Source organism: Heliangelus exortis, chromosome 17 (genome assembly GCF_036169615.1).
Source record: "Heliangelus exortis chromosome 17, bHelExo1.hap1, whole genome shotgun sequence".
In the NCBI taxonomy this organism is placed as follows: domain Eukaryota; kingdom Metazoa; phylum Chordata; class Aves; order Apodiformes; family Trochilidae; genus Heliangelus; species Heliangelus exortis.
In genome coordinates this window covers 12,720,023-12,733,701 of record NC_092438.1, presented here as the reverse complement: position 1 = coordinate 12,733,701, position 13,679 = coordinate 12,720,023, and the positions used below count along the sequence as shown (strand labels likewise).

At 49.0% G+C, this 13,679-nt stretch overlaps 1 protein-coding gene across 2 annotated transcripts in view; it reads left to right on the top strand.

Moving 5' to 3' along the window:
• Nucleotides 1-11,704, top strand: part of PIGQ (phosphatidylinositol glycan anchor biosynthesis class Q) — a 35,580-nt gene extending 23,876 nt beyond the window's left edge. For both annotated transcript variants that reach the window (XM_071761057.1, XM_071761056.1), the window contains exons 10-11: nucleotides 2,054-2,115; nucleotides 6,740-11,704. In XM_071761057.1, coding sequence (XP_071617158.1) covers nucleotides 2,054-2,115; nucleotides 6,740-6,892 — 215 coding nt within the window. In that variant the 3' untranslated portion in view covers nucleotides 6,893-11,704. The remainder of the gene's footprint in view (nucleotides 1-2,053; nucleotides 2,116-6,739) is intronic.
• The last annotated feature ends 1,975 nt before the right edge of the window (nucleotides 11,705-13,679 follow it).

The following is a 13,679-nucleotide window of genomic DNA, read 5'->3' as shown; positions in this document are numbered from 1 at the left end:
CTCCTCAGTTTTGTTCAGCCAGCTGCCTTCTGCAGGGCAATAAACCTCCACCTGAGGAAGAGGATTGCCTGACTTATTTTTTTTGGCTGTTTCTTTGCTCCTTTTAAACATTTGAAGAGTCAGCCCACTGCCCTGCCATGCTGCCTGCTAGGGAAGAGGCATCTCTGAGAATTTCTGCAGCCTGTGTTCCTGCCCCAGCACCCAAAAATGTGTCTTTGCAGTGGTAACAGATGGAGCAGTTGAATGAAACTCAAAGGACTATAGGGAATATACATCACTTGGTGTCCTCACTGCTTGGGTTTTGCCTCCCTGATTTCAGACTCAAAGCTTGGATAAAGCATCCTCTGGCACACATTACAGCAGCTGATTTTGCAGACACCATAGAGAAGCCTCTACCAGCTCTTCATGTCAGCAAGGATACAGTGCAGTGGTTAAGTTCAGTTCTGTTCAGACATGGCCTCCAAATTCTTTGACTCAGCTTCTGAATTGACAAAATATTACATTAATACATCCTGGGCCAGGATAAGTGAGCAATCTGTCCACACACCACTAACAAAATCCACATTTTCTTTCCACACATCTGAAATGAACCACTTTGGACTTCAGAGATCCTTTTGCAAAGATGTCAAAGCAAATAAATGTCCTCTCTGCACGAGTTCTGTCTGTCCAGTGGAGCCAAGGGATGCCACCTTGCTTGGGATGGGTACCCTGAGGTGTTGATTTAGCCTGAAGTAAGGTGAGGCAGTGAGGTCTCCAGCTCTGCCCACACACAAGCTACCAACATGCTGTTCAGTTATGAACAGGTCAGTTTATTTTGTCTGTAATTCTCTTTCCCTCTTGCCCAGTGTCTAGATATTCACATCACAAACTTCAGGGCAAGTTTTTTCATGGTTCTGTAGGACCTGTCACGGTGGTGTCTCCATGATTACTGGAATACAGACAAGGAGTAAGCTTGCTTCAGCACTTTGTCATGTGAAATAAAACTTATGGGTCCATGTCCTGACCTCTCTTGTGCCATCGATGATGCCAGTGGACAGAAAAAGCAGGACCCTGGGCCTTGGAGTTGCTTGGCAGTCATGGAATAATTTAGGGTTCTTCTCTGCTACAGTAGACCCTGCCTTGCTGCTTTTTCTGTGACCTGAACTGCTCAGGCTGCTGGGAATTGTAGCAGTCTATAGGTCATTCTAATATAAATTTGTAGCCCTTTTGTGCAGGTATTTTCCCAGAAGTTTAAGACTCTCAAACAATTAAGTAATCTCATTAAGAGATTGTTGGTTTGCAGAGTGATGCCAGACAGCCAAGCACTCATGAGGAAGGCTCCAGGCTTTTGGCAGGGTGTAGACAGGGTAAACACCACATGCCTGCTGAGCTTTGGTGCTTACAGAACTCCTGGAGAAGCTATGGATTGAGCCCTCACCAGGAATTCCAGGGGCTGGAACACCTCTCCCATGAAGCCAGGCTGAGGGAGCTGGGGGTGTTCAGCCTGGAGAAGAGAAAGCTCAGGAGAGACCTCAGAGTGACCTTCCTGCCAGTATCTGAAGGGGCTCCAGGAAGGCTGGAGAGGGACTGGTTGCAAGGGCCTGGAGTGATAGGATGAGAGGCAATGGCTTTAAATTTGAGAAGAGCAGATTTAGACTGGGTGTTAGGAACAAGTTCTGTCCCATGAGGGCAGTGGAACAATGGCACAGGTTGCCCAGGGAGGTGGTTGAGGCCTCATCCCTGGAGATGTTCAAGGTGAGGCTTGAGGAGGCTCTGAGCATCCTGATCTGGGTGAGGGTGTCCCTGCTGACTGCAGGGGGTTGGACTGGATGAGCTTTAGAGGTCCCTTCCAACCCAAATCATTCTGTGATTTAATGATTCAATTATTAATTACACTTAAAGCCACTGCGGAGAGAATCTGTTCTTCCTGCTGGAAGCATGCAAGGGTTCACAAAGCAAGAAAGGTTAAAGACTCCATTCCTAGGAAATTAGTGCTCAGCCAAGAGAACTGAGCAGTAAATGGCACAGGATTTTCTCCAGCATGGATTTGTTTCCTTGGTTTTTTTCTTTGCAGCTGGTGTGAAGTTCAGAGTCCTCGAGCAGCAGGATGGGAAACCTCTTCGCCTCCTTATGCAGGTGAGCCACTCGTGCCCTCTGTGGCAGTTTCTGCTGCAAGCTTCTCCTCAGAATGACCCCCAAGATCCTTCTTTCCTCTGGAGCAGTTCTGAACCAGGTCTCACTGAAAGGCCCCACTTTAAAAAAATTCAGCTGAGAAATGCTGAAAGGAGGGGAATACATTTCCCATGGCAATCACTGCTTTCCCTTCTTTTTTAATACCCTGCTCAAGTCCTGCATTTAGAGAAATGTCTTGAATGGTGTGAGATGAAATGGGAAAGATCTGAGGAACATGAAGCACTGTGACTGCTGGTGTTAGGGCTTCATGTTGCTTTCTGACTGCACAGCTTCACCTTAATAATTGCTGAACACTGAGAGCAAAAGGAGGTGGCTAAACCATCCAGAGTGAAAGGCAGTTAAGGGCTTGTAGAAGGTTTTTCCCTCAAGATGTGCTGAAACCCCTTTGCCTCTCCATGATTGCTGGCAGGATGAGTGGGTGAGCAAGACAAGATGGGGAAGGACCTCCTGTTATCCTCCTGTGTTGCTCTGGCAAGGTGCATAGAAAAAGGTGACCTGGGCTTTTGTAACCTTACATTTCCAGGCTCTGTCATCAGATGTACTAAAGGAAAATGTTTTTGTCTGAGAAGAAACGACGTGCTGGAAGCAGCAAAGTTCTCATTATGCTTTCAGGAATGATTTTGAAATTTCCCTTTCCTCACTTTGCTCACTGCATCCTAGGAGGAGAGGATGCAAGTAGTGTATAGAATTTATTAAAAACACTTGGATGCTGGGGGAGTGTGTGGGAAGGAATTAACTGCAGCTTCCCAGTTCTTTTGATTTTCTATCACCAGTGCAGCCCCTGCCCTATTTCAGCACACAACCAGCTCACCAGCAGCAGCAATTCAGAAGGGAATCCCTTCCACCCAGATCTTCCCTTAGCCTGCTGCCTTCCCAGTTCCTGTGTTTTGGGAGGGTAGAGGTATAAGAACCAAAATCTGCCAATCTCTGTGGCCACGAAACTCCATAAAAACAAAACCAGCTAGCAAAGGTGAGGCAGAAGAGCTGCTGAGCTGAGAATTTGGCATCAGTGTGTTTGTGAGATGAGGTGGGTGGCTGCTCCAGGGGAAAAAGATCACGACTTAGAGAGCAGAGGCAGTGACTCCTATGAGCATGATGAATTTTCCTTGGACCACTGCAGAAAAATCTTTTTGCTATCTGGAATATAGCCTGTGCCATCATGTGAAGGGGTGGAAGAGCTTTAGTGGATGTCTTTCTTGGCCTTCTGTTCAAGTAATAATGAGCAGAGAGCCCATCAAGACACTTCTTTTTTGCTCTCTGGTGCTGGTGGGAATGAGAAATGGGCTGGTGTCAGAATTCCTGCTGAATACACCACTGTCTGATGGGCCCTTTGAGAGGACAAGCTAAAAAGTCTATTTTTAAGTGACATGCTAAAAATCTTATTTACAATAGATGATGAGGTTCCTTTTTAGAAATGTGGCAGTGGCTTTGTCCTTTCCCTGTCTGGTGGCTCTCTGGAGCCAGGCTGGATGGAAGTAAGGCTGCACAGACATAACTACACCCAAAATAAGTTAATCTGTAGGTGGCTGATACATTGACATCTGTCCTTCGGGATGCTGCTAATGGATTAGAAATCAATAATTCTGTTTTTGAGCATTCACTTTCCATTTCTGGTTCAGCTGAGTGATTATTTTTTTCTTTCAGGACAGTGGCACTGGAATGCAAAGTCCAGACACAGGCAGGCAGAGGGTGGGGGGTGATATTTTCCATTCCAAATGCTACCTAATTTTCTCCAGGAAGTTTTACATAGGTCAGTATTTTCACTGGTGTTTCAAATCATTTATTTTCGTGCACCTGAAGAAATTTTTCTGGTGGTGAAAAATCTTCTGCCCTGTGAGAGGACACGAGGAGTTTGATTCACCTTCTGCTGGAGGTGTCAGAGCAGTTGCTTGGAAGAAGGTTAAGCAAAAAAGGAAGGGAAAAGGGGACAGTTGCATCATGAAACAAAGGCTGTGTAGTGTATCAGGGTGCATTATAGCTTCAGACTACAGAAACTGCATGGAAGGGGCTCCTATTGCCACTTTCCTGAGCAAGCCTGCTTTGGGTTGCTTTGTTTGTTTCCATTTCTAAGAGGGGAGAGGCTGTGGCTGTAAAACCACCTCTTGTTTTTTCTCAGCATGCAAAGTGTTGCCAAGTGGTATCAGCATCGGGATTTTCAATGAGAAACGTTGTGTCCCAACTTCCCAGCCCTTGTAGCTAAGAGCAGAGTACCCACTGCAGGTCTCCCTTGCAGGGCTGCAGTTCCTGTACTCCCCCAGCCTGTTTTCACTTAAAAATATTGCTTTGCCTGCAGCTGTGGAAATGGGCAAAAATAGTGACTCAGGTTTTGCTGATTTTTCTTTTTGGGGGCAGATTTCTTTGATTTTTGCTTTTTGGTTGGGTTTTTTAATGGTTTTTTGTTTGGTTTTTAGCTGTCAATATGATGCTGTTGGTTGTCATGCAGAACATCCCATAAATGCTGTGGCTGATCCTTGGTCTTTGGGCTGTAGAATGTGTTTGGAATATCAGCTGTGGGGCTGTGGGTCAGACAAATGGATCTGCAACAAAAGGACATGGAGCTGTTGGAGAGAGTCCAGAGGAGCCCATGGTGATCTGAGTGCTGGAGCAGCTCTGGAGCCAGGAGGAGAGAGTTGGGGGTGTTGAGGCTGGAGAAGAGAAGCCTGCAATGGGGAGACCTTAGAGCACCTTCCAGTGCCTGAAGGGGCTCCAGGAAAGCTGGGGAGGGATTCTGGATAAGGACCTGGAGGGATGGGATGAGGGGGAAAGGCTTTAAACTGGAAGAGGAGAGATTGAGATGAGATCTGAGGAGGAAATTCTTTACTGTGAGGGTGTTGAGCCCCTGGCCCAGGTTTCCCAGAGAAGCTGTGGCTGCCCCATCCCTGGCAGTGTCTCAGCCCAGGTTGGATGGGGCTTGGAGCAACCTGGGCTGGTGGGAGGTGTCCCTGGGCATGGCAGGGGAATGGGACTGGGTGAGCTTTAAGTTCCTTTCCAGTCCAGACCAGTCTGGGGGGGTTCTGTGTTGTACCTCTGGTGGCATGAGCTCTGCTCTTCTGTTTCTGGTTCAGATGTTCATGTTGGTTGCACTCAGGAGTAGTTTCCTGTTAATCTGTTTGGGTCCCATTGAATTCCTGCTGATGGGTCAGTCCTGCAGCCACACCATGCTGGGTCTGGCTGTCCTTGGGTGACCCTCAGCTACTGGGAGCTCCTGCCCTGGCCTTTTTTTCCTAAACTTCACCAAGAAGCTTTTGCATACAGGCATTTTCTCCTTCTGCTTCAGCAATGTTGTGCTTTTACAAAGGTCTCCAGGATTAGTTCTGATGAACTCTTTGCCTAATTACCCTTTCTCAGAGCTCTGTGTAACCACGTAGCTCCCCCTCTCCTTGAGCATCAGGCAGCTGAAGCAAACTGGTGGTACAGGCAAACTCCCAGAAAACTGGTTGTTCTTCAGTGGACAAAAGAAATATTGAGCTTTTGACAAAGTAATGACTGTCTGCTGTCTCTCCTTCCTTGTGCCTGGATTTGTTGCTGTGAATGAGTCTCCTTTCATGCAGCTGCTTGGTTGGTGCCAGCATAGCTGAACCCTTTTACTAGAGGAGGATGTCCCCACTGTCCAAGCTTCCTCAAGCTCTCTAGGTTTCCTCTCCTTGGCATCTCTCATGGTCTGTTTACTGACATCCACTATTTCTGTACCATCTATTTGCTCTTTTAAAGAAAATCTACTGCTCTGCATCCTTTTCATTCATCAAATCTTGGCCAGACTGGACCAATCCTCTGAACTTCACCTATCTCTTTGCCTTGAAATGCTTCACTGGATTGGTATTTTCCAAGGCCTAGTGTGCTTCTGCCACCCCTTGTCCAGCTAAAGTGTTTTTCTGCCTCCTTCTTCTACCAAAAGGTCAACAGAATGACTTCCTGACCATAAGCAGAAGCCATGAACTTTCCTAACCAGAGACTCCAGGCATGGTCATTCTTGGGATGGTGATAAAAATCAAATTAAAAGAGATGAAGGCAGGCAAAGATACTTAATTTTAAATGGTAATGAGCAGCTATGCATGGCATTGGGTGGCACACATCCTGCTGTGCTAGGACTCCATCCCACTGGGTGGGTATCAGGTGATACTCAGCTTTAGCTGAGAGCAGAGGGTTGAGCACATCAAAGCAGGAGGCCTGGAGGAGATACAGCTGAGTTGGCACATTCTGGAAGAGCTCCTAAGGTGCCAGTGCACCCTGATGAAATGCTGCTGCTGGGAGAGGAGAGACCTCATCTTTCCCAGCCACTGCAACCTCCTGACACAACAAGGTACCAGTTCCACACCCTTGTGTAATGAACTTGGTGCTTGTGTCTGCTCCTTAAGAATTATTCCAGTAACAGCCCTTGCCAGGCTCCATCTGTTCACCTTTCAGGATGTTGTAGAAGGTTGAACAGCTTCAGGTAGCCAGAGAGGTGTTCTGTCCCTTTGTTCTGGCAGAGGTCAGTGCTATGCAAAAGTTGCAGTTTCCCTCCTCAGCTGCCTGTGGGTCTCCCTGCAACACCTTTTCATTGCTGCTTCTCTTCTTCTCCTCCCAGATCAACCCCCTGTCCTACAGCAGCCTGGTGCAGACATACAGGCTGCCAACCTACAGCTGTTATCCCAAGGATTCCTGGACATCTCTCTGTAAGAAGCTGTTCCTTGGAGAGCTCATCTACCCTTGGAAACACAAAGGAGAGAAACAGGACTAAAGGCAGCAGAAGAGCTCGAAGGACTTGGTTAAATTCAAATATTAAATCCTAATGCTTTGGGACCAAAGGCATCTTGGAGCCAGTGCCTGGTGGATCCCCTTAACTCCATTTTGGTAACATGGGAAGGGCTGAATTTTTAAAGGCAAGTATTTAAGTATTTTTAAACATGATTTTTTAAACTTTCCCTTTCCCCTACGCTGCGTTTGAGTAATATGCTAATGTTTAGTTTTGAAGCAAAGAGGTTAAACCCATCAGTGCCTCGTGGAACCAGCATTTGGCATTGTTGAGGAGGCACCTCCTGCATGGTCTGATGCTGAACAGTTCCTTCACTCCATGTCAGTTCCAAGGGCCATCTTGCAACAGCCCTTTGGGGGGCTTAGAGCCACAGTGCTGAGGTGCCAAAGGGTATTTTGGACCTTTTATGCCAGCTGATCAAAACCAAGCTGAAAGATCAGCTTGTAGAGTCATGCACTGAAAACTCTACAGCTGGGTTGTCTGGGTTCATCAGATACTTGTTGTTTTCCTTTTGGGTGGGCTTGCATTCACCTCACTGCAGCACCAGAGGTGGTGTTAAGCATAGAAGCAGCAGGACTGGAGGCTCAGCAACCCAGGTTGATGGACATTTGTGCCTATATGGTCTCATCTACATTTTTTTTCAAAAGTAAATAGTGTTTTGGGGAGAGCTGAGCCCTGAGCTGACACCAGAACTGGAGTGCAGAACCCACAGCCTCAACTCCCAGGCTGGCAGCAAGCCACTGGCCCTGAGAGCTCTGGCTCTGCCAGGGGCTCCTGCTCCCAGTCACAGCTCCAGGCAAACACAGCTTTGCCCAGCCCAGCTCTGGTGGCTCTGCCAGAGAACTGCAGCAGATCAGGTCCTTCCACAGCTCCATCAGCTCTGGGGAGCCTCTGCCTCCCTCACAGGGTCAGTGCCTCCCCCTGTTCCTCAGGGCCCAGGTGAGAGCCTCATGTTGTGCCTCATCCTTTGCACTTTCTGGTGATTAAGGAGCTTTTAAAATTATCTCAGATATGAGTCATTTAAAGCCACTTCTTTCCCTGAAACTGGAGACATGTTACTTTTAGGAGACATGTTACTTTTAGGAAAGTTTTCCTGGTTTGGATGCTACCTCCACAGTGCAGCAGTGCTCAGCTTCTTTTGTCCCCATCTCATTGCATGTTCATTTTGATCATAGAATCCCAGAGTGGCTGAGGTTGGAAGGGACCTTAGAGCTCATCTCCTCCAAGCTCCCTGCCATGCCCAGGGACACCTCTCATCTACACAAGGCTGCTCCAAGCCTCATCCAACCTGGCCTTGAACACCTCCAGGGAGGGGGCAGCCACAGCTTCTCTGGGCAATCTGTTCCAGAGTCTCAGCACCCTCATACTGAAGAACTTCTTCCTAAGATCCAGTCTAAACCTCTTCTCCTTCAGTTTAAATCCATTTCCCTTGTCCTGTCACTGGAAACTCTTATGAAAAGTCCCTCTCCAGCCTTCCTGTGGGTTCCCTTCAGGGACTGGAAGGCAGCTCTAAGGTCCCCTGGAGTCTTCTCCAGGCTGAACAACCCCAGCTCCTCAGCCTCTCCTTGTGTCAGAGCTGCTCCAGCCCCTGGATCATCTTTGTGGCCTCCTCTGGACTCATTCCAACAGCTCTGTGTCCTTCTTGTGGTGGGGACACCAGGACTGGACACAGTGTTGGAGGTGGGGTCTCACTGTTCAAGGATCCAAGGATGGAGAAGGAAGAGGAGGAGGAAGACGTAGTGTAGCTGCATTGCTCATCCCTTCTCTGCTGCCTGCATATTCCAGTGAGAGGAGGTGGAAATGAGGCAAAGAGCCACAGCAAGGTGGAGTTTCCACTGCTCCCCTCCACCAGCCCCACGCCTCATCTGTGACTTGAAGCTGCCCCAGAAAAGAGGGGATTGTGGCCCCGCTGCTCTAAGACATCCCTGGCCAGATATATTGGGTTTGTTCTTACCTGCTGAAGCCTCTCCTGATGCCTCTTCAGTCAGAGCTTGAAAGGGAGAAAATAAAGCTCTGGAGGCAGGTCCAGCAAACACAACAGCTGCCAAGGGCTTGCAGTTTTCTTGAGAACCCCACAAAGCAAGGCATGGACATGGACGTGTCACATGGACACTGCTGCCCAGAGAGGGTGCCCTCCTGCCTTGACCCAGGGAAAGAGGACACTTCATTGAAGAAAAACCAGTGTGGTAAAAACCCCACCAGCATCTGTCACTGCTGCAGAACATCACTGGCTGCAGAAACTGAAGGGACCTTTGTTCTTCTTTAATGATCAGTGCTTCAAATTCATGGACAAATAGAAGATCTTCTCTTGGAATAGTGATGGCCAAGGTTTCTTTCCACTCCAGGGGTGAATAATAACAATAATATTTCTGATTGAATATACAAATATTTATTTGAATATATTAATACTGAATAACTTTGGATTGTGATCCATTTAGTGGATGAATGCTCTGAATAATGTTTCTCACCTCAGCTTAAGTCAGGATCGTGGAGACCCATCCTTACCTGGCACTCAGCAGAGCAGATTTATGCTTTGCCTCCCTCTCTCACTACTAAATTACATCCTCCCTGCTTCATCCCATGCCTCTATAGTTTGGTTTTACTAACTGCTGCTAGAAACTTTATTATTTTTGGTCGTGTAAAAATAATCTTCCTAATATCCTGCCTTTTCAAATCTTTCTGTGAGACCAAACAGCTCAAGATGGTCCGAACTGTGGCTGTGCTTTGGGATCCAGTGAGCTGAGGGATCCCGAGACAGGACAGGTCCATGAAAACCAGCAAATGTCACCTTCCTATTGGGAACCTGCCAAACATATTGGACATTCCAGTGTTGGGTCTGTTTACTAAAGACTGATACTGACTCTGGGGATGGTGAATTATCCAACTGAGAAAAAATTCCTCCTCAAACCCTCAGTCTTCTGCAAGATGGAGGAGCTTGAGGAGCCAGCCCTTGTGGGTGCAGTTCTCCTGTGTTGCAGAGCTGGTGCCTGAGCTGCTTTACTGTTTCTCATACTCTGTTCTCTCTGTGGTGATGTCTGAGCTTCTGAGTTTCTTCTGCTGGATATTTGCCATGTCTCTCCTTTTCCTTCCCAGCCCTTGCTGTGGAACAGTCTTCCCCCACCCTTTTCCGATTCTGCGCAGTGACATTACAACAACTGAGCAGACATCCTGCCCAGGAACATTTGACCTTATGTCATCTCCCTAATTAGAAGTTGGGATCAGCATCATCTTCCAGAGCAGCCCAGACTGTCCTCGTGCTGGTGTTTCCCTAGGGAAGAGGCTCAGATTTATCCTCAGATCCACATGAGCCACAGCAGCCCTTGGGTAAGAGGTGGTTAAAGAGTTCAGATTTTCTCTGATTCCTCCCAGCAGGCAACAAGCAGTCTTTGCCAACCCTCATTCAAAGGCTGTAATCTTGCAGACTTTTTTAATGTTGCATTTCCATATTATTATTTTTCCACTTTATGGTTCCCAGGGCTGGCACAGTCCTCCCTCTGCCTCTTTACATGGGGTTTTTGAGGGAAAAGGGGATTTGCTGCATGCAAAAACTCCATCCTAGGCAGAAATTCTGCCTTTTAGAACTACTTTGCTTTCCTAACTGGCCTCAACAGTTAGAGCCTGATGATTGGGTCATTACCTGACCTGCTCTTTGCCAGCTTTTCTGGACCTGGTAGCAGAGAAGGTGCTTGCTGTCCAGCCAGACTCACTGCCTGTGAAGAGCACGGGGTGGAAACTTCAGGGGCTGTGGGGCAGAACCCCCAGAGCTGGCAGCCTGCAGGTCTCTGCCTGGGTCAGGGAGCCCCCATTCTGCTCTGCTCCCAGGGTGATGGGTGGCAGCACCCTGGGAACACAGCTGGGATGTGTCTGGATCTCAGCTGATCCATCCACATGACCTGAGGCCACAGGGCTTACCAACTTATCCTGGAACTTTTGGGTTGCATCCCACTGTGCAGGATAAACATGTTTAGAGCAATGCAAACCTCATCTGTCTTCCCAGGTGAGAGGAGGGTGCCCATCACCTTTGCATCTGGCTCATCATTTTGCACTGGGAGTGGAACATCTTGCAGAGCTCTGTCCCTGGTGCCATCACTTCCACATCTGGACCTCAAACCAAGAGTGCTCCATCCCCCTGGTTATTGGGAATATGAGCAGGGGACCTGTGATTATGAATGCTGCAGGCAATGGGAGATAAACCTTCATTCCTCAGGGGGATGAGGCTCTGGATTGGTGGCAGTGCTGGGTGGCTGCTGGCCCAGGGAGGCACCAGCACCAGGGGACACAAGGAGGGCAGCTGCATGTCTGACATCCACAGGATTATTCTGCCATCTGGCATTGGGGAAATTTGTGAGAACTTCACAACTGCTGAAGTCAGTTCTACTGATCATAGAGTCACAGAAGGGCTGAGGTTGGAAGGGACCTTAGAGCTCATCTCCTCCAAGCTCCCTGCCATGCCCAGGGACACCTCTCATCTACACAAGGCTGCTCCAAGCCTCATCCAACCTGGCCTTGAACACCTCCAGGGAGGGGGCAGCCACAGCTTCTCTGGGCAATCTGTTCCAGAGTCTCAGCACCCTCATACTGAAGAACTTCTTCCTAAGATCCAGTCTAAACCTCTTCTGCTTCAGTTTAAATCCATTTCCCTTGTCCTGTCACTGGACACTCTTATGAAAAGTCCCTCTCCAGCCTTCCTGTGGGTTCCCTTCAGGGACTGGAAGGCAGCTCTAAGGTCCCCTGGAGTCTTCTCTTTTGATAAAGCTTTCAGTTTTTAAATAAAAGTATTGTAAAAGAGTCCTGAAACATTTGCAGTTTGATTATCTGTGTTTGTGTCTGCACACGTAAGAGCTGACAAGGAAGTTTGACCAAAAAGCAGGAGCACATTTTCTCTTTGCACTCAGGAATATTGCCAAGCATTAAACTGAACCCTTCTCTTGCTACCAATGCTCTGTTTGCTTTAAAATGTCACTGCTGACACTTTGAAGGTGACTTCCCACCCCAGCCCTGATGGAGAACCCAGCAGCCCAGCTCACCAGCCCAGGGAGCAACCCAGGGAGCGTTGGTGAGGCCACAGCTTGAGTCCTGTGTCCAGTTCTGGGCCCCTCAGCTCAGGAAGGAGATTGAGGTGCTGGAGCAGGTCCAGAGAAGAGCAAGGAGGCTGGGAAGGGATCCAGCACAAGTCCTGTGAGGAAGGGCTGAGGGAGCTGGGGGTGTTGAGGCTGGAGAAGAGGAGGCTCAGGGGAGACCTCATCACTCTCTACAACTCCCTGAAAGGAGGTTGGAGCCAGGGGGGGGTTGGGCTCTTTTCCCAGGCAACTCTCAGCAAGACAAGAGGGCACAAGAGGTCTCAAGTTGTGCCAGGGGAGGTTTAGGTTGGACATTAGAAAGAATTTCTTTAGGGAGAGGGTGATCAGACATTGGAATGGGCTGCCCAGAGAAGGGGTGGATTCTCCATCCCTGGAGATATTTCAAAAGAGCCTGGATGTGGCACTCAGTGCCATGGGCTGGGAACCACGGGGGGAGTGGATCAAGGGTTGGACTTGGTGAGCTCTGAGATCCCTTCCAACCCAGCCAGTTCTATGATTCTATGATTCCCAGCCCTGTGCCATAGAGAGCTTTGTTCTGCTGACAGGTGTGGATTTTTGTTGTTGTTTGTTTGGGGGTTTTGTTTATTTTGTTTTTCTTTTTTTTAAATTAAACTAAATTAGAACTTAAATGGATTTTGATTACACTCGAATCAAGATGTTGGGAGAAAAAGCCAGCAGATCCTAACAGGGTGGAAGTGATGCTCTCATGCTCCTCCAGCCCTGGTTTGGTTTGGTTTGTTTTTTTTTCCTGTGGTGCTGTGAGGGGCTGCTCAGGTTCCTGTGAGCCTGCCTGGGTTATGGGGGCTGTGCAGTGAGATGGAGGGGGACAAAGCTCTGCAGCACCCACTCTTCAGCCTCAGCTGGAGCACAAGTCGTGCCTGGGAAGGTTGGGATCCACAGCAGAGCACTCACACCCTTGAATTCTTGACTGTGCTCCTCCTGACTGAATTCTTCAGGGTGCTCCTCCATACTTGGGATACACCCGATATCTGGGTGCTTCCCCACTCCTGGATGCCTGCCCCACATCTGGATGACCCCATAAATGTATTCCCCCCAACCCCTCCATGCCCATCTGCCTGGATGGCCCCCAATCCTGGGTGTCCCCACCCCTGGATTCCCTCCACCCCTGGATTCCCCCATACTTGGATGTCCCCATATATGGGTGTCCCCCTATCTGGATATCCCCAGACCTGGATACCCCCACATCTGGATTAGCCCACATCTGGATTATCCTCAAATCTGGGAGCCCCCAGACCTGGATAGCCCCACATCTGGATACTCCCATCTTTGGATGTTTCTGTATCTGTATTCCCCCCATCCCTGAATGCCCCCAAATCTGTGTCCCCAACACCTGGAAGTCCCCACATCCGGATTACCCCACATCTGGATTATCCTCGAATCTGGGAGCCCCCACACCTGGATAGCCCCACATCTGGATACTCCCATCCCTGAATATCCCCACATCCGTATTTCCCCCACCCCTGGATGCCCCCAAATCTGTGTCCCCAACACCTGGATGTCCCCACACCCGTGTTCCCCCCCACCCCTGGACTCTCCCACCCGTGGCAGCCCCACACGCCGCCCCCGGGCCCTCCGCCCCTCTCCCGGTCCCCGCCTCGCTGTCCCATCATGCTTTGCTCCCAGCCGCCTGCGCTCCCGCAGCCGCCCCGCGCAAGGCACGCCGGGATCTG